This window comes from Myodes glareolus, chromosome 20 (genome assembly GCF_982192425.1).
Source record: "Myodes glareolus chromosome 20, mMyoGla1.1, whole genome shotgun sequence".
Lineage (NCBI taxonomy): Eukaryota > Metazoa > Chordata > Mammalia > Rodentia > Cricetidae > Myodes > Myodes glareolus.
The window spans coordinates 27,765,816-27,787,011 of NC_142045.1; the positions used below are offsets into that span (position 1 = coordinate 27,765,816).

The following is a 21,196-nucleotide window of genomic DNA, read 5'->3' on the forward strand; positions in this document are numbered from 1 at the left end:
GCCTACCTGTTCTCCCTCCTTCCCTCCCTCCCTTCCTCCCTCATCTTTCTTGTTAAAATGATCATAATTTTAATGGGAATTTTCCAGGCTAAAGCTCAGTTTCTTGGCTTAACAAAATTTAGTGTTCCAGAGATATTTGGAGCAAAGAAAGATGTGATGTGTCAATGTGAATTCAGGGTTTTTATCATTTTCTTCATTTAATGTCAGTGTAATGACAGACTGCACATTAGGCATCATATGTTATAATGAATGTTATATATATATATATTTTTCATATGTTTCACATTAATTAATATTTATTATGTCTATGACTAGGCAAACATGAACCTCTTTTAAGAACGAGTCATTTGGAATGACTTGAAATCCTTACCCAAAATGGAATCAGTCTACCTCTCACCCCTTACTTTCCTCCGTCCGTGTGTGTGATACTTGTGTGCGTGGTGCTTGCGTGTCACAGCATGTGTGCTAGTGGGTGTGCATAATGATGCTGGAGGAGAACGCTGGCTCTCTTCCTCTCGCTCTTACTGCGCTTAGACAGACCCACTTACTGATGAGACCCTACCCATTCGGCTAGGCTGGCCAAATGGTATTGTTTAAGTCTCTAGTTTTTATGTCCTTGATTTTATGAGTACTTTTTTTTTTAAAGCATGTTTCAGGTATGTATAATATTCCTTTGATACACTTGAAAATTTTTTCTTTTAAAAGACAGGGTCTCATGTAGCCAAAGATAGCCTCACTCTCTTGATCCTCCTGCCTCTGCCTCTTAGCCGCTAAGATTGCAGGCCTGTGCCGCCACATCTGGTGACGCCGTCATGCTGAGAGTAAAGTGGTTTGTTGGACTAAACTCATTAAATGTGCTCATTCATTGACCAACTCATACAGTCATTGCTTTATTCGTGTATCCCACTAGTAGAGTTTGATCCCTGCTGTATGTCAGGCCTTCTGGCCTCTCAATCCATTCTTGGGGCTACTCTGAGGTTGAGAAATTTTACAAAGTCTTTGGTTTTAAGCCTGGAGGTGGTTGGCTATAATCCCGGCCCTCAGGAGGCCGAGGAAGAGGCTCCGGTGTTTTAAAGTCAGCCTGGACTGCATAATGACATCCTGTCCCATAAAACCAAAGGCTCACGGAAAGGAAAGGCCCAAATGTATCCTGTATAGAAAATAACATTTCCTCTCCAGATACCGCGGTCTTTATCCCAGCTCAGAGTTCCTCTCAAGTCAGTGGAAATTGTATAAGGAATGTGCGGGCCGGATATGCCTCATGGTGGGATGAGAAGGAACCCGGGAGCTAGTCAGGAGACTAAATTTAAACTGTTATTTGTAGTGAGTATATAATTAACATGGGGTTAATGGTGAGAAATGAGCAACCAGAGTAAGTTTCTTCCTCTAATAAAACAAATAAACAAACAAAGAAAGAAGAGTAGGTTTCTTTTTTTTAATAAAAAAAAAAAAGGAAGGAAGGAAAAGGAAAAAAAAAGAGTTGATGGGAAAAGAGGAAAACACAGTTAAACAAGCTGTGCATATTCTCTTTCACAAGGACGATCAAAGGAGGGGCTGGGGCCGTTGTTCTGTGGTTGAGTCCTTGCTGCTATTTCTGAGGACCCGAGCTCAGTTCCCAGCACCCACCCACACTGGCAGCTCGTAGCCATCTGTAAGGCCGATGGAGATCCAGTGCCCGCTTTCTGGCAGGCAACAGACGTATGCATCTCATGGTACATAGACATACAGGCGGCCAAAACACCAATACATATAAAATAAAAAAAAAGTTAAAAGTATTTTTAATTCTAATTTTTCTCGATTCAGTATGGGCTGCTCCTTCTTGGACCAGGCAGATACCAGTAATAGAAATCTTACAGCTGGCAAACTGGAGGCTGACAGGTGCTGGACAGATGCCAGAGTGTCGCGGAGAATGTAGTCCCCGCTTGATCTCGCGTCCGCTGACACCGCCTTCAGATTTCCCATTGCACTCAAGCAGTTGCCATAGGCAGCTGCAAGACACTGCTTACGGAATTTGCCCCACTGTCTTTATCCTTTCTTTGTGTGGTCTTCTCCCTTTGGTGACTCTCAGGGAGTCTAGGTACCTTCAGGCTGAGCAGTAAGGGAAGTGTTACAGTGTTGCATTTACAGCTGGTAGCTAAGCAACTAGCTAGACTGCTGACCCTAATCTCCCGCTGTGGAATGATTTGTTTGTTTTTGATTGGATGTATGTCTGAGTGTTTTGCCCTCTTGGATGTCTGTACACTACATGTGTGCAGTGCCTACAGAGGCCAGAAGAGGGCACCTGATCCTCTGGAACTGGAGTTACAGATGGTTGTGAGCCATCATGGCCATGGTTGGGGGTCCTACCTGGGTCCTCTGGCGGAACAGCCTGTACTCTTAACCACTGAGCCATCTCTCCAGCTCCAAGAATTGCTTTATTTTTAATTTCGTGTGTCTGCACATGAGTGCAGATGTCTACATGGGGTGGGGTGGGGTGGGGGGATGTGGGGAGCTCAGATCTCCCAAAGGCTGTAGTTACTGGTGGGTGTGAGCCATCTGGTGTGGGTGTTGGGAAACTCAAGCCAGCGGCAAGAACAGTATGTACTTTGAAACTGCTGAGCCATCTCTCCAGCCCCATAGCTGTGAAATTATTTTTTTGTGACATTGAAATTAGTTTAATATATATAATATAAATATATGAGTTTATATTATAATGTATTATATAAAATATATAAGTTTAAATGTGGAAAACAGCCTCGTTTTTAGTGAAGAAAGTGAATTCTGTTGTGGGGGAGGAAGTGAAGAGTAGCTTTTCTCCCCCAAATTAGAAGAATAATGCTTTAATGAAGAAAATTCAAAGAAATCTAAAGCCTGCTTCCTCCTCATTCATATGTATCCTATTACCCAAAATGGGATTATGTTTTCTCAGCAATGTATCACAGACATCCTTCCATTAAACAAAATATAGATCTGTGTCATTTATAATAGCTCTTTGGGTTTTCATTGCCCGGACTATACTATAATTTATTTACCCATTGCATAAACATGCATTTAACATAGAAATAAGACTGCAGAGTCTGTCTTCTTAGGTGCACTTTGCACACTTTTTGTATGCCCAGCGCTTCTGATGCCAGATTCTCCAGCATGCCACCCAGGTATAATTTAACTCAGTTCTGAGAGTGTGTAGCTTGGTGTCCTGTCACTTTCTCTGGTCCTTGAGAGGCTCCGTAGGTCATCCTAGCACCACAAAGCAAGCAAGCAATGTCTAACACCATCGTATCAGAGACAGTCACATCTCACAGGATAGGGTCCCAGTCCCCAAGACTGTCCCTCTCTCTCCACGTGCTGATGGAAAACACTCGGCTTTTCCTTGTGCTCCTCACCAGCTGTCAATCAGGTTCGTGCGAGCCCTTCTTGGAGTTTGACTAGTCTAGCTTTGTTTCGGTTGCTGTGATGAAATTCCCTGCCAGCCGGGTAGTGGTGCTTTTCAAGACGTGCATAGGCAAGAACTTCGCCCAACGGTGCTCCAGCAGCATAGATCTCGCCCCGCGAATCAAGGGAAGGGGTCCCGTGAAAGTAAAAAGTTTTTTTTTCCTTCTTTTTTTTTTTTCAGATAGCCTACTGGATAAGAAAAAAAATGAGATCCATAGATTTTGCAGTACATTAATGCCCATCCTTATTTTCTCACATTTTTCAGTTTCTTTGTTGATTTAGGGTATTTGCAGATAGTGGGCTAGGCTAATATTCAAAATTTACAAAGAGCCACAAAATTGAAACACATGCATACATACAAACCTATCAGTTAACAAGTGGGCTAATGACTGAATGTCTTTCGAGATAGGGTCTCTCTGTGCAGTCCTGGAACTCACTATCTACCCCAGGCTGGCATCGAACTCACAGAGATCCACCTCCCTCTGCCTCCTGAGTGTTGGGATTAAAGGCAGGCATAATGAAGTGAATGGACAGTTCTGCAAAGACGAAATAAAAAATGGATAGTAGATATTAACAATATGACACATTATCGATATCAGAGAAATATAATTTAAAGCCACTTTGCCCTACTTAGAGTCTGACAAGGGGCTAGAAAGATGACTCATTGATCAAGAGCACTTTTTGTCTTGCAGAGGACCTGTGTTCCGTTCTCAGCAGCCAGGTAGTTGCTCAATCCATGTCTAACTCCAATTCCAGAGGAACCAGTCCAAATGCCCATCAACAGGTGTTTATGTGTATAGAAAAATGAGACCATGGAATTGGCGGGAAAACAGATGCATCTGGAAAATAATTATGTTAGGAGATGGGACCCAAGTCCCAATGGCAGAAGTCACGTTCTCTTTCATATGCAGATCCTAGCCAGCAGCGTGTAAATGTACATACATGTAAAGGGGTGTTTGGAAAATGATGTCAAGGATGCATGGGAAATGAGCGAAGAAAAAAGACTCGTGAGGGGTGTTACGGGGCTCAGATCTAAGGTAGATGGAGAAGTGAGGGAGAAGTCCCTAAAATGTACTTTGTTCGAAAATGCCATAATGATATCTAACATCTGGTATGCTAATTTCAAAGGATTAATTTTGTCTCCAGGTCAGTTATTAGATACCCTGACTATTGAAATCTATGGGTTTTACAGTAAATCAATGCCCACCTTTAGTTTCTCCCATTTCTCAGGTTCTTTGGTAATCTAGACTATTTGCAGATGTCTTCTTTCATTTCTTCTCCCTCCTTTTCGTATTCTTTTTGCATTGTGTTACTTAAGTCTCTTTAAGTAGACAGGGTAGATAGATTTTCATAAGGGAAAGGATGAGAAATAATAGTTTTAGCATGTGCTTGGTTCCCGGCATGGTGTAATGTTTTTGTTAAATGAGAAATACTCAGAGCAGAACTACTCAATAGATGCTCTTGTGCCCTGTTGGAGACCAAGGCTTGGAGGTGATAAACGAAGTGGCAGCGGCCTCCTAATTAGCGACAGCTCCTTTAAAATGCCAAGGCATGTGTTAAAAATCACTGGGGGCCAGGTGGTGGCCGCGACCCAGGCCTTTTATCCCAGCACTCAGGAGGCAGAGGCAGGCGGACCTCTCTGTGAGTGCAAAGCCTGTTTGGTCTACAGAGTGACTTCCAGGACAGCCAGAGCTACACAGAGAAACCCTGTCTCCAAATACTGGAAAATAAAACAAAATAAAAACCCCAAACACTGTGTAATGAATTGAGTCATGAAGCATATGTTTGCCAGGTGTGCACATGGCCTGGGTTTGGCCCATGTACTTCCAGTCGCTTTCAAGACCCTTGTGGCACGATCCCTGCCTCAGAAGTCTGGCATCCTCATTTCAGTGTGTTGGCATTTGTCTTTGCCCCTGCTGGTTGCTCCTTACAAAACGGTCTCGTGGCTGTGAAAAGCCCTTTGAACCTCTCTCCCGACTCTGGGGTTTGTGCCTGCCCCTTTGTTGTTGGATCGTGTTGTCTTGCGCCTTGAGAACAGGAGGAGAAAGTGGGTCAGACCGCCAGAGCTGTGCCGCATCTTCCCTAGAATTAAAGGAGGAAAGAAACCAAAGCTAACACAAAGCGACTGACTCTCCCCACGTGAGTTGATGTCGGGCTCACTAATGGAAAGTCATCCGCTCGTGCAGATGTGAGTCCAGAGGGCAGATCCTGAAGCTTCTGGGGTCCTGTACCGTTTGTCATGGGGAAGGGTACAGAGGAGGTAAGAGGTGTGTCTCTCTGTGGCCTGCTTCCTGGAGGGCAGGAAGGGAGAAGGGGCAGGGACTTTCTCTGGGGTCATTAGTTCAGTCCCCAACTCCTGAAATGTAACTCGGGCTTTTCAGAGCATATTCCGTTGGCTGAATGAAGCCCAGGTCGTCTAAGGGCTGCCAGTCTTCAGTTGTTGTTTTTCCTACGTTAATCTCTAGAACATTAATTCTCCATTAAGTCCTGCTCTCCTGCCTGGAAATAGCTTTGCCCTCATCTTCTGGCCAAGTGGCATTTACTTCTTTTGGCCCAATAGAAGGGAGAGGAGGGTAGGCGCAGCCCAGCTTGGAGACGCTGGATATCTGGAGTGACTTGAGAGCAGCCAAGCGTTGGGTCAGTGGATGTCCCATTTAAGAACAACTGGAAAAACAGCATGGAGAAACATGAGAAACCGAGAGCCTGGAAAAACAGTTTTCAAAGTATTTGAGCGTTTATCGCAGTCGAGTGGCTTTAAAACACAGAGCTGCCTTGCAGATGTCGGATGTAGGCCGCGTGGTTGGTGTGTCAGACAAGAAGCTTTTGAGAGAGAATGTCAGGCTCCGCACCATTGTAATTAAAAACAACAGCTCTTAGCCCCCTATGATCTCTTATTTTTCCTCCTACCACATCCCCACCCTTGGCTTAACGACCTTTAGCGGGCCCACACACCAGAGGCACTCAGCAGCTTGCAGACATTTAAATGGCATACACGCACTGCTCCATGCCTCGCAAATCTCAACATATGTGTGCGTTGGGTGTAGACAAGCTTCCTCTGAAGCTGGGCCATAGAAACAGGGTGTTTCCTCACCCTGGAAAGGAGGAGCTGGCTGCAGTGGAAGAGCTGGCTGCATTGAACTTACTGCATATGCTATGCACCAAACCTTAGTAGAATTTTCCGTGGTAAACATACTCTGCATGTTCAGAACATGGGTGGGGACAGAGCTCAAAAGCACAGTGCTGTGTGTTTGTCTCCATCCCCACACTGATTCTGCAGTTGAATCCCTACAAGAAGACAGCACTATGTAAATGCTCACTGAATAAATAAAGAGATGAAAACTTGCCAGTTCCTATAGATGATGGACTTCATCTTTTCTCCACTTGTCTTTTTTGTTGTGTGATGTTTTACTCTTTTGCTTTTGTGAGGGATCCACTACCCAGCTCCCAAATATGTCACACACTGGCTTATTCTTAGTTAGGAATGCCCGGCCTTAGCTTGACTTGTTTCTTGCCAGCTTTTCTTAAGTTATCCTGACTACCTTTTGCCTCTGGGCTTTTATCTTCCTCTATTTTTCTATACCTTTCTTTACTTCTTTCTCCGTGACTTGCTGTTTAGCTGGGTGGCTGGCCCCTGATGTCCTCCTCTCCTTGTTCTCCTTCTCGCTTTTTCTATTTATTCTCTCTGAATGCCAGCCCCGCCTGTCCTTGCTCCTGCCTTACTATTGGCCATTCAGCTTTTTATTAGACCCTCAGGTGTTTTAGACAGGTAAAGAATAACAGCTTCACAGAGTTAAACAAATGTAACACAAACAAAAGCAACACACCTAAAAATATTTCTCAACACTTTCTCATTCCATGTTTTTGTCTGTGAGAATACAAATACCCAATATGTATTTTATAATTGTCCTTTTAGACATCTAGAAATAAGAAAATGGGGTGAAATAACCTTCTACATTCAGGTTGAGTCCCAACAGTAGATCCTAACAGTGCTTGGTACATCTTTTAATAACATTCGTTATTAATGCCAACATGAGAAGAGAAGCAAAATGGTGGCTGTTTATTTCATCTGTCTGTCTGTCTGTCTGTCTGTATCCGCCCTGTCTGTCTATATCTGCCTCTACCTCCCTAGTGCTGGGATTACAGGCTTGTGCCACCACTACCAGGTTGTTTGTGATGAAGTTGTTTATGTAGCCAAGCTTCTTCCATGGGCTTTGTGACTTGAGTCAAACAGGACAAAAAACAAAACAAAACCCACCAGGATTTTCCTTGTCCTCTTAGGGGATTAGGAAAAATGAGATCAAGCAAGAATTTGGCTCTACTTTACAAAGTCAAATTTGCCTGTCCTTTTGTGGTACTGGGGGCTAGAATAGGTGATGGCCTATCTCTCCACTGTGGCTGAACCCCTTATCCTCCAAAGACAGGGCCATGAGTCACACTGTAGGGCTGGATTGATGAGCCATTTCCCAAAGTAGTTTTGACTGTGACAAACACATTCATCGTGTTTTTCTTTCCTGTCCTGAGTACAAAATACTGGTAAATAAACCCTTTCAGGAACCACAGATATTAAGCTAGCATGGCCCCCAGTTGGCGCTCACTGTTTTCCTGTGCTGACAGCCACTGTGTCTCACTTCTGACTCACTTCTGCCGCTGAGTAGCTTCAGAGGGAATGAGTTGAAGGAAAGTAAGTGGAGCGCAGTAGGAAAAAAAAATTGAGGTAGACAGATCAGCACAGCTGGCCCCAGTGCAAGGCCTGTTCGCACCTGATGCTACTAAGTTAAACCAGTAGCTTCTTGGCAAGGCCGGGATGGAAGTCGAGGATTAGAGCCACGGTTGTTAAAAATACAATCCCCGCCATTTAGAATTCCAGACAACTCTGAAATTTTTGGAAGTGGAAAGTAAATGGTGGAGACCGGAAGCAGGCACCAAAACAATGCGTCTGGTTTTATATCGTCATCTTTTGCTAGAAGATCTTAAAAATCCCCCATCAGTGAACGAGCCGGCACCCCTGTGTCATAGCCTACAACTGTCTGCTGCAGTGAAAATTGGGCTGGCACCTTTGAACCGCAAGTTCCTCGCGGTTTCAGGAGGTGAATGCCCAAGCACGTATTTCTGTGGTGTGAACAGAACAGTTTAATGGATGCCCCCAAAGTCAATTTTTATAGCTTTGGGATTTGGATGGGGACCGTTTCAACACTGGATTGGTCAGCTGTGCCCCTCTGAAGTTCGGCTTTTGTCTCCATGGGTCATGTATCCTAGGTTAGCGAGGGCGGTGGCACATCGGATTTGACAGGTTGGGAGGAGAACTGTCACTGGTTATGGTTAATGAAAGCTGCTCTAGGGACAAAGGATCAATGGGCGTGAAAACAAGAAGAATGAATGGTGGAGTAAGATTGGTTACTTGAGAAATACAGGAACACATGAGCTGTGCACCTCTTCATTCTGTGAGGTAGCAATGCTCGCTTTCTGATGGTCAGTGTGTTTAACCTCAAAAGTGAGCTCCCCACCAGTGAAGAAGGCAATACATGAGCAGGAGGCAGGCGTCTGGTCTCCCTGTTGTGAACAGGGCTGAATCAGCTGACTGGTTGAGCCGTGAGCCGTGAGCTGAGTATCTCCATAGTGGTGGCAGCTTCTGCCATGGGCTCCCCCTGTCATCTACTTCTATGGCATTCTGGTTTTAGGTGGCAGCAGAGGAAGAAGTATGCGCTTGGGCCTGGGAGGATTAGTAAATGATCATGGCCGCCACCTTTTCTCTTAAGGTTTGAAGATACGATCTTTGGAGTCAGAAGAGGGAAATCTCATCGCCAGACAACAAAACAGAAGATAGTAATCAGATGTGCCAGAACTGAGTAAAAGATACAGAATGTTTTGCTGTTTCCCAGGGCTTGAAATTTAAGTCAGATCGTTTTCGAGAACGTTGAATTAGTCTGGAAGATGGGTAATGTTTGTCTCTGAAAAGTAAACTGGAAACTGCAGATTTATTTTATAATTAGGAAGACTCTTCAAACTTTAAGTCTTGGTCTTGCTTTGCTATCTGCTACAGGCTTAAAAATTGACATAGAATCTGTTGCCTGCTTCTAATGAGTCCAATTCACTTGGCCAACCCTTTCTGACAATTTATATGCCTTATTTAAATCTGTTTCAGTTTTCATTTTGAACACTTCCCGAGACTGAGTCTGATTGTATCTGTCCACAGAACCCAGTTTGCAAAGCTATTTTACTCAGCAGTGTTTAAAGTGATTACCTTTGTTTGTTTGTTTATTTTGAGACAGGATCTCATTATGAGCCCTGGTTGTCCAGGAACAAACTCTGTAGACCAGGTTGGCCTTGAACTCACTGAGATCCACCCCATCTCTGTGCCCCAAGAGCTGGAATTACAGGTGTGCACCTCCAGGCATGGTGGTAATTGCATTTAATACATACTTGCTGTATAGTATTAAGAGGGTGGTGAACTGGCTTAGTGAATCAAATTTATCTATACTCTAAATTGGATTTCTAATGTCATGAGGATTGCAAGATTTTTTTTTAATGCCTTCCATGTGCCATGCAATTTGTCCCATGGTCATTAGAAAAGCTTACATTTCACTGGAAGAGAAATAAGAGTACTCCCCCAAATAAGAAGGGAGTCAAGGAAGAGGTTAAAGAGGAACTTCATCAAAATAACAGTTATGATTGACTTCTGAACCTCAGTTTGCCTTTAAATTCCCATCTCATTGCTACCATTCTATTTATGTGATTTACTCGGTTGGGGTGGGTAAAGAGGCAGGGGGGGCCATCTAAACCCCGTGATGGTGGAGCTCTGGTTCTGACTGTAATAGGAAAGTCTGATTTAGCAAAGAAAGGGGGGCCCAGGAATAGGGCAGTAAAAAGACAAGGGCACTTGTGGTCATTCCTATTTTTATATCATCATATGCTTCCAGCAATACAAAACATACGACACAGGCTTTCTCTACTTCAAAAAGTCTTTGTTGTGTGACTTCCTTCTATAAAGTTAAGTGTATACTAGGGCAAGGATTGGTAGGTAAATTCTTCCAAAAGCTCCAGCCAGTGAGAAGCTGTATGATTCTCTCTCTCTCTCTCTCTCTCTCTCTCTCTCTCTCTCTCTCTCTCTCTCTCCTGCTACTAGTCAAGGTTGTATATTTATAAGATGCTTTTTTCATTTTTATCCTGCCCAGTGCATGCATCATGCATAATAGGTGTGTAATCTATGGTTGGTTGAGTAAATTTTGTCAGCCTTGAGTTTGAGGCTCCTTGCTTTTCCTGTGCTAAGGAAGGGAACTTGGGAATCCTGGTCGTGAAATCATGAAACCTGTTAAGTGACTCTGATAGTCTCAGATGCTGAGAACCGACCTGCTTTACTTGTGCTTGCGTATTTGAGATAGAGGTTTTGCTTGTTTGTTTTGTATTTCTCCTTGGCTGTGGCTGCCAAGTCGTGGGTGGGTTCAAGACTTATCCTGTTCTGTGACACAGGATCTGTGCTAGTATTAAAGTTCAGGTTCCCAGGTATATTGTGATTTCAAGACTGATCTTTTTGGTTCGTCGAGAGCCTGGTAATAGGTTAAAGTGGCAGCAGTGGCTTTGGAGAGGGCTGTATGAGGGTGGCTTTGGAGACCTGTTCCCAAGGGTGACTTGAATGCTGTTTGTACTTGGGATATGAGTCTAAGCGGGATAGAGGATGAGTTTTGTTCAAGGAAGTGGATAGAAGGGGAGAAGGAAAGCTAAGCCAGCAAGAATATGGACGGGACCCACGGCCTTGCCTCATTTGGAGAAGAACTGTTGTGCTGGGAAGAAGGAAAAGGAGCTCCAGAGCAAGCTGCCTCGTTAGGCTGGCTCCCTTCACTAACTGAACTGCTCTGGGTTAAAGGAAGAGTGGAAGGTAAATGAGGAAGACTTCTGAAGTCAATCCAAGGCCTCCCTCAACGTGTACATGTGCATTTGAACTTGTACATACATGCCCACACATGTGAACAAACACACACACACACACACACACACACACACACACACACACACACACGCACACAGTCACACTAAACATGAGAGAAAGAAAACACTGACTTATAGAGGCTGACAAGACAAAAGGCTCGTAAAGGACAAAGCAGTGCTTGAGAGGAGAAAAGCAGGTAGTGACAGTGCCCCAAGCTGCTGATAGGTAGGGCTAGGCTTGCACCCGAGGGGTAATCTGAAGTTGAGAGTAGCGTGCCTCCTCTCTCTATTACAGTTAATCTTTACCCCACTGATTTATCTAGTAATTAAAATGACGTTTATCTTTATGGCAGAAAGTATTTATCCACGGGGAAAAATTATTTGATACATCGGTTTTCCCGAAGCCAGCCTTTCCAGTCAAGAATCTCCTCAGAGGCCAGTGAGCTGGTATTTCCGGTCTGTTGGCAAACCCCAGGTTCCTGGAGCTGCAGCCCACTCAGGGCCGGCCAGTCGTGGAGCAAACTCCCATTGGAGTTTGAACCTGCTACTGGAGTTGGCCTTCAAAGGAAGGAGAAAGGCCTCTCCTTCATCTTTATTGTGACCACCTCTCCCATCACATGCTATTCAAGGCCCTCCATGGGAAATCTTTGTAGGGATTTTGTTTTAAGTCCATGGAAAAGTTTTTGGTTGTCAAGAAAAGTTTTCCTTCCTCTTAGGAACTGTTATTCTTTGTAAGCAGCATGGGGCCAAGACACCAGTTCCATTTACCCCCTTCCCCCTTTTTTTGGGATTGCGCAAAGATAAGTGGGGAACTTTTTGTTGTTTGTTGTGTTTTGTTTTGTTTGTTTTGTTTTGCCTTTGCCTTGTTTTGTTTGAGACAAGGTCTCCCTGTGTAGCCTTGAATTTAAAGTCTTGGCTGGCCTTGCATTTAAAGAGATCTGCCTGACTCTTCCTGGAGTGTGCACCACCACACCCAGCTCCAAGATTATATATTTGCAGATTCTTTACCCATGCTATGAGGATTTCTAAATACTTTCAAAACGAAGTGCCTGTAATCATTCCTATTTTTGATATTGTTATATTCTGAAAAGACCTTATATTCTATTGGGAAAGAAATATGACTGTCCCCCAGACTGAGAGGGTGTAAAGGAAGAGGTTAGAGGGGAGCCTCCTCAAAGGGTGACGGCAATTGACACCGAGTGTGATTGGCCCTTAAATCTCCTGAAATTTATGTTCCAGGTCATGTACATATTTGTGCATGAATTTCCCTTTGTTCTTCTTTTGTGCCTTCAATGAGTATTTCAGCCTTGGCTGGCTATGAAAACAATTCAGAGTCTCTGTTAAAAGTCACTGTTAAAAGTATTTCGATAGGAAAAACAGCAAAACAAAAATCCCTACCAGGCAATCCATTACCTGATTATGTCATTACATATGGTTAGTTTCACCTGTTTTTGTTCCCTTTTTATATTTGAAAATAAGATGGCATATATTTATAGACTATTTAAAGTATAGGAAAATAAAATATATGAATATATAGATGTGTTGATGTTAACTTCCACAAGAGATTATACTTTTGAAATAGAAGGCCCTTTCTTAAAGTAGAGCTGGCCAGGGAATACAGCCAGGAAGGAGGTGTGGGAGTAGTGGGGAAGTGGGGATTAGTCTAGCTAACTCTCAGTCCTGGCAGACAGCAGGCTCACACTGAGAAACAGGAGAAAGGAAGTGACTCAGCCGTATAGAGGGACCCGAGATGAGGCAGGGCAATGAAAGAGTGAATGGCATCCTTTGGGTTTGGGGAGTGGGTGAGGGGACCAAAGCCGAAGGCTCTAAATGGCTTAGACCAGGGGAGAAATTAGCCAAGTCTACCCTGGAGCACTACCATTAACCAGTAACCAGTACAGTCGCCCCTGAGTTTGCCTGTAGGCTAGGGTGGTGTCCAGCCTTTTGACACTGGGACAGAATGTGGCTTACAAACGGATTGTCTCCACTCATAGCTCCCTGAGGAGTTTTTTATAAATGAGTAGTTTTGTCATTTGAGGAGAAAGCCACTCATTCGCAACCCCTACACAGCAGTCTCTGATACCAGCTCAGCTTTCCTGTTCCTCACCCAAGCAAGGCTTCTCTTTTATTGGAGTCATGGAAGGCCGCAGAGAACACCATCAGCAGAGCTGGGAACAAAGCTCTTTGAAAAGTGATTGGCTGGTTGTAGGTTTGGAAGGGCGGGCTGTGGTGGCTACCAGGATACTGTGGGAATTCCAGGACTTCAAGCCCTGGGATAAGTCCTTTTTTTTAATCTTTGGAGTCAGACCTGTCAGGACGCGACAGAATGTCCGGAGAGAAGGCTCTGCCCTCTTTGCAAAGGAAGGAAAGCTGGAAAGCGTTGTTGACAGTCTATAGGCGTAAACAGTTTAGCCATCGCTTCGCATGACAGCTCTGGACACAGGCCCCGTCCCACCGCATTTATGAGCCATCAGCTGCTTGTTTAGAAGTGGGGAGAGGGGGGCTCAGCCTCTGGGAATGGAGCATTCCAGTTGCTATGGTAATCCTTCAACTTTGCCCCTAAATGTCTGACTAACATCAGTGACCCATCTCTGTCAACACATCCAGGACATTGGTATATCTCTCTATCAGGGGTAGACTGGGCTCTGATGCGGGTTTTCAGATAGTATCAGTATTTGTGATGCTGGTATCTTAGAACATTTTTCAGAGAAGGATTTATGGTAGCAGAGCAGAAGGTACTTATCTAAGATAAGCCTTTCTTGAGTGTGTGTGTGTGTGTGTGTGTGTGTGTGTGTGTGTGAGAGAGAGAGAGAGAGAGAGAGAGAGAGAGAGAGAGAGAGAGAGAGAGAGAGAGAGAGGGTTTTACGTTTGCTGCCTGAGAGCATGCGGTGATCAGAGGACCACCTCAGGTGTTTTGAGGTTTAGATTTTGCCTTAGACTGGGTCTTACGGTTGTTTGCTGCTCTATAGGCCAATTTAGCCAGATGACAGGCACTGGCCCATCTCTGCTTCCTAGCTTGCCTCCCGGTACTATGACAATAGACATACAGTACCATGTCAGGCCTTCCGTGGGTTCTGGAGCTTTGAGGTCCTCATGTGCTGAGTGCTTTCTCCCCCTAAGCTGTCTTCTTCCCAGTCTGGAAGCAGTAGGATTGGCCCCGTAAGAACAGTCATAGTTTCTTTAGTTCGGATTACTTTGCTAAAGGGAATTTACTTCATTTTGACATCTACTTGACTTCTGCTCATTAGTTCCTTACTCTGGTGGCTTGTGAAGAAGACCCTTTGGGGCTACGTGAGTCTCCTCATGCCCAGAGACTGAAGGATTTTATTCAAGACTCGAAACATTTCACTGCTGCTTTTTTTTTTGATTATTGAGATGACATCTGCTGGGGTTGACATTCAGTAATCAAACTCAACCCCGGCCCCAGCCCTCCCCATGTCCGGCCCTTGGCCCTTGGTTTATTGTTTATTTATTTTTTAAAAATCATAGTCAATTTGAAACTCTCAGAAGAATGTCCATGTCTTCACTCTTCTAGGCAATGAAAGAGTTCCCATGGTAACATATCCCAATCTTGGAAGAAGCATTTAACTGGGAGGAAAGAAAAAACAAAACCAAGGAGAGAGAGAGAGAGAGAGAGAGAGAGAGAGAGAGAGAGAGAGAGAGAGAGAGAGAGACCCCAAACTAAAAGCAACTTTACAGAAAGGAAATTTCTAGACCTAGCATAAATCCAGGGAGCTAGCTATTGTAGTTTCTTAACACTGAAGATAAGAACACCTTTGTTATTCAAAATTCAGGTGTGTTTAGCAGCAATCACTTTCCTTTTGCATCTCAGGAAGTGTCTAAGTAGGGTTTGCCAGGTAGAGGCAAACCTGGTTATAAGACCAGAACAAAGGGATAATATTCAGTTTTGAAAAAAAATCATGGTTTATTGTCTTTAATGGATATAGAAAGATCCTATTATATTTATAAAGCAAAGTAGGGGCACTGCGTGAATTTACTCATCTTTAAAACACACCCACCCCCACACCTACCCGCTGAAGGTTGAGCTTGACGGAGTGGGGCAGGTGCTGAAAAGTAGCCAGAATGGTCTGTGGTGTGGTTTGGGGGCGGAGTATGGGATCAGCTTTTGGAGGGCTACCTTCCAGGGTTATCTGTGAATGTGGAACTGGAGGGGATGAGGAAGCAGCTGTGGTGCCCTGTGTGTAGGCTCCCCGAGTTAAGTTGTACATAGTCCTCGCCGCCATTTGTACGCAGTCCTTGCCGGCCGCCGTAGCTCAACCAGAACGCACCGCCCAAAGGGCTAGGTAGTCTTTGGGTAAAACCAGAAGCAGTTTGTAAGCCACTTGTAAGCTGACCCAAGGGGAAGAGCCAGTATCCCTGGTGTGCTGCTGGTGGTGATGATGATGATACCGATGGTTTAACAAGTCATTCGTTGTCTTCCTTCCTTTAGTCACATAGAAAAAATCACCACATGGCAAGACCCTCGGAAGGCGATGAATCAGCCCCTGAATCATGTGAACCTCCACCCTTCTATCACTTCCACGTCGGTGCCGCAAAGGTCCATGGCAGTGTCCCAGCCGAATCTTGGTAAGCCCCAACCTTTGATTCCTAGCTGAAGGAAGTGTCTGAGTGATCTTGAGGACAGGAGCGCCCCTAGTGTGGTTGAGGAGAAGGGTTTTATTGTATCTATAGGAGGAGCGTTCTGCCAGAGGAGGAGAAAGAGCCAGAGAGGAAGAGAAGAAAAGGCAGGCAGGGAGGAGCCGAGGACCAAGATTCCTTTTAAGTAAACTTTTATGCGTTTGCCTGCATGTTTGTATGCATATCTTCTGCGTATGTGGTACCTTTGGAGACCAGAAGAGGGTACCAGAACCCGTAGGATTGAATTGAGGCAGCTGCCTTGTGGTTGCTGGAAACCAAGCCATGGTCTTCTGCGGGATCAGCAAGTACTCTTGTCTGCCTGGAACTCCAGATCCAGAGGAATCTAGTACCTCTGGCCTCCTTTGACATCTGCCCTTGAAGGCACTTATTTATACCCATACCCGCACATATACACACAACCAAACAAAATTTTATTTGTTTGTGTAATCTATCTATATATCTATTTATCTGCTTATTCTTTCTTTCTTTCCTTCTCTCTCTCTCTCTCTCTCTCTCTCTCTCTCTTTCTTTCTTTCTTTCTTGATTTTTCAAGACAGGGTTTCTCTGTGGCTTTGGAGTCTTGTCCTGGAGCTAGCTCTTGTGGACCAGGCTGGCCTCGAACTTAGAGATCCGCCTGCCTCTGCCTCCCAAGTGCTGGGATAAAAGCGGTGTGCCACCACTGTCTGGCTCCAAACAAAATTTTGAAAAGTACAAATACAAAGAAACCCAGGTGTCTATAGCTGGGAGAGGGGGTTATTTCTGGTTCTTCTGTTCCATTGTTATCCATGCCTGGTTTTGTACTTGTTCCTTACAGTTTCTGTTACTGCGGTCCCATAGTATAATTTGAGAGCAAGTGGTATGATAGCCCAGCACTGCTCTTTCTGCTTTGGATTCCATTGGCTCTTCCTGGTCCTTTCTATTTCACTGTGGCTTTTGGGTTATTTTTTGTTTGTTTGTTTTTCTAGTCCTGTGAAGAATTCAATTGAATTCTTTGATGAGGTTGCATTAAACCTTTTAGACCAATGGCATTGGCCGTTCTCAGTGCTTTGAGAGCAGTTGCAGCCAGTTACGACTTCCAGGCAGTGGTCCTCCTAGCAGCAACAGCGACCCAGGATGCTTCTTTGGGAACAAGGGGGTTACTTGATTCTGAAGATTTGTTTTACAAAGGAAGCAAGTAGTAATCACCCTAGGCCACAATGACCTTAGAGTCTAGTCAGGAATTGGCTTGGCACCAGTAGAACATTCTTGAGTTTACCTGCTCTTCACTCAGGGACTTTCTTCTCAACACCCCATCTTCCTTCCCACCAGAAAAATCTCAAAATATCAAGTGGTTTTCTTTAAAAGAAAACAACAACAAGAACCAAACTTTTCACTCAATAAAAGGAACATAATCTACTTGGAGAAAAAATTCGGGTAAATAACACAAAAGCCAAAGTCCTAACGATAAAGGAAATTAACATTTTAAAAATACATAGTTCAATAAGTTTGTTCTTCAAATAGTAAATGCCTCTGTTGGGAGTTTTGAGAAGAATTTGATAGTTTAAATCCTGTCTGTCACCTGTCTTCCTTGGCAACATCCCCTGCTAAGGAGGATTTCAGCCACATGAATTTGGAGCCTTACCTCCTTCCCATCCTTCCACCCCCACACCAATTTAATTCTGGGATGGAAATTCAGGCACTTGCTCCAGATTGGTTAGTGTTGAATGACACTTGGACACTCCTTTCTGATCTCAGCTTTGGGTCTTTGGTGATATTGTCTCTTCCTGTGTGTGATCTTCATACCCCATACTCCGCAATCACCCCAAAACTGGTATCAACTGATTGATTTCTTTTTCCTTTCTAGAAGTCTAAATTTATTCCCTGGGCGTTTTGCAGTTGGTGGTGGTCAGGGACAGCTGTTCTTCCGTGCTTTGTCTGAACAGTTTTCCATGATGAAGTCAGCAAAATAATACCATATGAGAGGCCTGGAAAACAAACAAACAAAAAACCTTGGTTGGTACTCCTCTTTATTTAAGAACTAAAGAGAGAAAGCCCTCTCTTAAAAAAAAAAAGAAAGAAAAAAAGGCAGCAGCAACAACAACAACAACAAAAAAACGTTAGATATTTGAGTCAGTGAGACTTATGCCTTCAGGAAATCACTACAGCTAATGCTGCTCAACAATAACAAAGAGAATAAAGAGCTACTATAATTTTACTATTCAAAATTATTCTGTGTTTCCTTACATATTTGTCTTGCCTTGGCTCAGTGGAACAGACACTAGTCTCAAAGTCTGATGCCCTGAGCTGAATCCCTGGAGCCCGCATGGTAGAGGAGAGAACCAGTGCTTGGAGTTGTCCTTTGACTTTTACGTGTGTGCCATAGACACACAAACATACAATGACTTAATGTGTGTGTGTGTGTGTGTGTGTGTGTGTGTGTGTGTGTGTGCACGTGTTAGAAATTCTCTACATTCTTTTTTGTGGTCTGTTTAAAAAATTTAGTAAATCACAAATATCTTTAAATATCAGTTTTTTTTCCTGTATAATATCTTTTTTTTTTTGTGGATGGGTGTTTTGGATTCATGAATGTCTGTTGTAGGAGGCTGCTTATTTGTTCCTGGCTGCTCAGCCCCGAAATAACCACACAGAAACTGTATTAATTAAATCACTGCTTGGATTATTAGCTCTAGCTTCTTATTGGCTAGCTCTTACATCTTAATTTAGGTCATTTCTATTAATCCGTGTATAACCGCGTGTCTGTGGCTTACCAGCAAGGTTCTGTCTCTGGCAGGGCTACATGGCTTCTCCTGGTTCCGCCTTCTTTCTCCCAGCATTCAGTTTAGTTTTCCCCACCCAGCATTACTCTGCCCTATCACAGGCCAAGGCAGTTTCTTTATTCATTAACCAATAAAAGCAACACTTATACAGAAGGACCTCCCATACCGAATGTCTGTACACCACTTTTGTGCCTGATGCCACAGAGCCAGGGCGTTGAAACGCGAGTTACACATGATTGTGAGCTGCTAGTGCCGGGAACCAAATCCAAGTCCTCTGCAGGAACAGTGAACTCTCTTAACCTCTGAACCCTTTCTCTAGTCCCACGTGTAATGCCTTTTGATGAGGTGTTCTCATTAATAAAACACTAGCCTATGGCACAAAAGCCTTGAACATGAACAGTGTCCTGTCTCCATGACCTCTGAGTGTGCTCTCCCCATAGACACTGCCACTAGCAGCTCCCTAGTGCATTCTGCTGGTGTTACTCTGTGCACACATCCTTGCAAGGGTGCATATATCTTTTTAATAACTTTAGCATGTGTTAGAGTGCTTCATAAAGGACTCAGTCTTGCCAACAGCATTTTGTAGTCAGCACAGTCTATATGAATGCTTTGTTAAAGCAGCTTCTCATGCTGATACTTAGCTTATTCAGTGCTGCAGTGTGCATCCTTCTAGGTAAATCCTAGAGCCAGACAGTGCTTATGTGGAGGGTAAACTTGCACAAGTAGAGAGAGGAGTATCTGCATTTATAACTTTAGTGATTCTTACTTCATTTCTTTCCTAAAAGGTTAAACCAGTAAAGATTTTCTTTCCCCATATGTTGGTCAGTGGTGTCTGTTATCAAACTTTTTTGTCTGAATAATTTTGTAACAATTATTTACATGTATGGTTGTTTTGCTCCCCCCACCTCCTGTGTGTGTGTGTGTGTGTGTGTGTGTGTGTGTGTGTGTGTGTGTGTATGTACCACATGTGTGCCTGGTGCCTCAGAAGTCAGAAGAAGGCGTTGAATCCCCTGGATCAGATGGTTGTCAACTACTGTGTGGGTGCTGGGAATTGACTCTAGGTCCTCTGTAAGAGCAATAAATGCTTTTAACCACTGAGCCCACTCTATAGCCCCCATACAATTTTTTTTTTTGAGACAGGGTTTTTCATTGTAGCTCTGCTTGTCCTAGAATTCACTTTAGACAGGCTGACCTTGAACTCACAGAGACTCACCTGCCTCTGCTATCTCTCTAGCCCCTCCATGTAATTCTGATAAATAAGAAACTACATTTTTATCATTTTAAGTTATAAATTAACTTGGGCATGTTTCTTTAGTTTATAAACCATTGTATCATGTTTATGGGCTGCATGGTAATCCTTGTATGAATTATTTAACTAGTGAGGTCATTAGTTTTTTAATCAATTAATTAATATGTTTTGTTTTGTTTTGTTTTTTTTCTTTTTAGAGTGGTGGAGATTGTACGCAGGTCTGGGCAAACATTCTACCATGAAGCCAGATCCTGGCCTATTTATTGACTTCTTGAGTCAGGGTTTCACTTTGTCTGCTCTCAGATTGTTAGTTCTCCCAGTAGTCGGGAGAAGTTTCATGCTGCTCTGCCCAATTTTTATAGTTTCTTTAAACAATGTCCTGTTGGCAGACATAAAGGTTCATTCTACTTTTCACCATTATAAATGTTGCTGCAATACATATTCTAGTACATTTTAGGCCCTCTTTACTCCATTTTTTTCCCAGTTTCTTTGGATGTCGTTTGGGAGTAAAACCATAAACATTGTATTTATAATATAGCTTTGACATGGTTTGGTCATACGCAGTTACGAGTATTGTTTGAAGACCGACCGTGGTGAAGGGAGATTTGGTTGGAATGTTGCATTCTCATTTATTCTCTCTCTGATTTATTTTATTTTATGTATGTATGAGTGCCTTGCTCCCCCATTATGTCTTGTACACCATGTGCACGCTTGGTTCCCATGGAGGTCAGAAAGGGTGGTAGATCTCCTAGAACCGGAGTTATGTTTAGTTGCGAGCCGCTATGTAAGTTCCATAAACTCAGGTCTTCTGTAATACCAAGTGCTTTTTACCACTAAACCACCTCTCCAGGCCCTTGGCTATTGGTATTTTAATAAAACCATTTCCAATAGCTGTAGAAATATGTTTTCTCTAGGCCCCCAGCTCTCTCTCTGGCTCTGTTTCTCAACCTGGGTATCCAGGTGCGTCCTGCCTACATCTTCATGTTTCTTTCTATACGTCTCCGTTTCCTACCTATATATTCCTATGCTTCCTGTTTGTGTACCCATATGCGTTCTCCCCTTATATCCAGACACTTTCTACCTGTTTATCTGGATGCTTTCATCTAAGCCATAATGGAAACCTCAGTGGGAGTTGGTTTGCTTCCCAGCACAGGCTATACTTTTCATTCCATATTATTTTCGTCCTTTCTCCTTCCAGTATTATATTTCTCAGACCGCG

General features: G+C 43.7%; 1 protein-coding gene across 1 annotated transcript in view; it reads left to right on the plus strand.

Moving 5' to 3' along the window:
* The window catches only part of Wwtr1 (WW domain containing transcription regulator 1), a 119,704-nt gene that overhangs the window by 60,753 nt on the left and 37,755 nt on the right, over window positions 1–21,196 (plus strand). Inside the window, exon 3 of the mRNA XM_048424622.3 lies at window positions 15,785–15,921. Within this exon, the coding sequence (XP_048280579.1) occupies window positions 15,785–15,921 (137 nt within the window). The remainder of the gene's footprint in view (window positions 1–15,784; window positions 15,922–21,196) is intronic.